Source organism: Pogonomyrmex barbatus, unplaced genomic scaffold, assembly GCF_055798465.1.
Source record: "Pogonomyrmex barbatus isolate J1 unplaced genomic scaffold, ASM5579846v1 scaffold25, whole genome shotgun sequence".
Taxonomy (NCBI): domain Eukaryota; kingdom Metazoa; phylum Arthropoda; class Insecta; order Hymenoptera; family Formicidae; genus Pogonomyrmex; species Pogonomyrmex barbatus.
Window position 1 is genome coordinate 367,814 of NW_028297122.1, and position 2,398 is coordinate 370,211.

General features: G+C 55.3%; 1 protein-coding gene across 1 annotated transcript; it reads left to right on the top strand.

The window, feature by feature from the left end:
• The first annotated feature begins 235 nt into the window (after positions 1-235).
• LOC148936273 (uncharacterized) lies at positions 236-625 on the top strand. The gene has a single exon (XM_089078633.1). It carries the CDS (start codon positions 236-238, stop codon positions 623-625), a length of 390 nt encoding a protein of 129 aa, XP_088934759.1.
• The last annotated feature ends 1,773 nt before the right edge of the window (positions 626-2,398 follow it).

A 2,398-nucleotide genomic window follows, 5' to 3' on the forward strand; every position in this document is an offset into this window, starting at 1 on the left:
TTTGAAGAATGCCTGGGGGGAGGGGAGATTGTGTTCGCAGGTCCGGTTATCATCGTCGGATATCTCAACGCGAAATTCGTGTTGTGGGATTCTCCGGCGATGGATGCCAGGACGAGGCTTTATAAGGCTGGGTAGTGAGTCTGAATCTGAGTATTTTAAACTCGGGGCCACATGCGTGCGGCATAACGGGGAGTCGTATATTCATGTTACTCTGGCGACTCCCCCCGCCGCATGCATGGTGAGGGATTGGCGGATGGAGACCTCCGTGGAAACGTATTCAGATCATCTTTATATCTCCATGAGGGTCGACACCGACATGATAGTCGTCACCGATCAACGGAGGGACAGCTTAGGCAGATGGGCCCTAAAAAACCCAACAAAGAGCGGCAGTCTTTGTAGACCGGCATTCGCAAGTGGCCGAGGATGTGGACGTGGAGGTCGAGAGCGTGGTGAACATCTTAGGACATCACGTGCGACGCGTCTATGTCGCACTCTCAGCCGGCGGGCCGCATTTTGGTGGACGGCGGAGATCTCTGAACTTCGGGTCTCCGCCATCCGCGCGAGAAGGCAATGGAAACCCGCCGCCGAGGGAGCGCCGATCTTGAGGTCCCGAGATACCTATTGAACCGCACGGTAGGCACTAGTGCCATAAGGAAAACCAAGACCAAGGCCTGGGGCGAGCTAGTCTCGTCTCTTGATTGAGATCCATGGAGGTGCCCCTATAAGTTGGTTCTCAACAAGTTGAGACCATGGGCGCCCCCGCTGACCGACAGGTCAAACCCCCCCCAGTTCCTGAAGAGGGTAGTGGGGACACTTTTCCCCAGGGGAGATGGGAGATGGTCTCCTCCCCCCACCTTGCCAGGTTCGCGCAACGCGGATTAATCGGTGAAGGAGCTGGAGGTTACCGGGGACGAAATGGCTGAGGCGACCAAAAAACTCGGCCGCATTAAAGCCCCTAGCCCGAATAGCATTCCGGGCCGTGTATGAGCCTCGGTTTTGGATCTAGTCGGCACTCTCTTAAGATACCTATTTAATAGGTATCTTGAGAAAAGAGCATTTCCCTAGATCTGAAGGAGGGCGAGCCTGGTTTTCCTCCATAAAGAGAATAAGCTGTCCCTTCGGCATATAGGCTGATATGTCTGCTGGACGATGTGGGTAAACTCTTTGAGTGAATCATTGCGGCCCGCGTCTCCAGCACATATCCCGAAGTGGCCACGATTTAGCGGAGAAGCAGTATAGCTTCCGTGGGGGTCGATCGACGATCGATGCGATCGATCGTGTAAAATCCCTCACGGAGGCCATCACTGCTGGAGGGAGGAAGTTGCGCTATTGGTCCTTAGACATCTCCAATGCGTTTAACTCCCTCCCCTGGGATAGGATAAGGGAATCGGCGCAGTGCCACCGCCTCCTAAAGTATCTCTAAATGGTGCTGGATGGCTACTTTCGGAACAGGGTACTGGAATACGTCGACGCCGACGGATTCCGACACCTAAGGGTATCACGCATGGGGTTCTAGGGATCCGTACTGGAACTTCTGCTCTGGAACTTCATGTTCAACAAGATGTTGCGGCTTGTCCTCCCCCTTGACTACCATATCATCTACTACGCAGATGACACGCTCGTGGTGGCCGGGGGGGGGACGATTGGGGGAGTGTTCTGGCGGCGGCCAACAAGTGCCGTGCGCGCCTTGGGGCAGAAAGTGGCGGCTCACAAGATAGAGGACATGTACATGTTTGTACATAATGGCTTCCGTGGGTCGCCCCCACGAGGATGCTGATCGATTCAGTCCCCATGGAGGTGGGGCCCAATCTTAGATACTTGGGCCTCATCTTGAATGGCCGATGGGGGTTCAGGAGGCATTTTGACCTTCTGGCCCCCAGGGTAGAGGCGGTGGCTAATAAGCTCACTCGCCTCCTATCCAACTTAGGAGATCCGGGCACCAAAACAAATACGCGAACACCATCCATGCGGTGCTCCGTTCCATGTGGTGAATCACTGATATGAGCTCATAGTCTGATGAAGGATAAAAGAAGCCTTCGCCGGAGACAGGTGCAACGCAGGATTGCGTTGCATCTTGCCAGGGACAGTATCGCACGGCCACGATCCTGGCCGGACGCCCCTCATTGACCTGCTGGCGCTAGGGCACGTCGAAGTATATCGGTGTGTCCGTCAGCTAAAGGTTCGGGGGGTGATCCCAATAGCCGGGACCATGAAACGGATACGCCAGGAGGTGGCGGGTCGTTGATTGCTGGAAGATCCGACTCAGCGAATCCGCCGTCGCAGGCGCCTGGATGGTAGAGGACATCCGGCTCTGCCTAGAAAATTGGCTCGGCAGAGGCCCATAGGGGCTTATCCTTTTGATTGGTGCAAATGTTGACCGGCCATGGTAGTTTCGGCT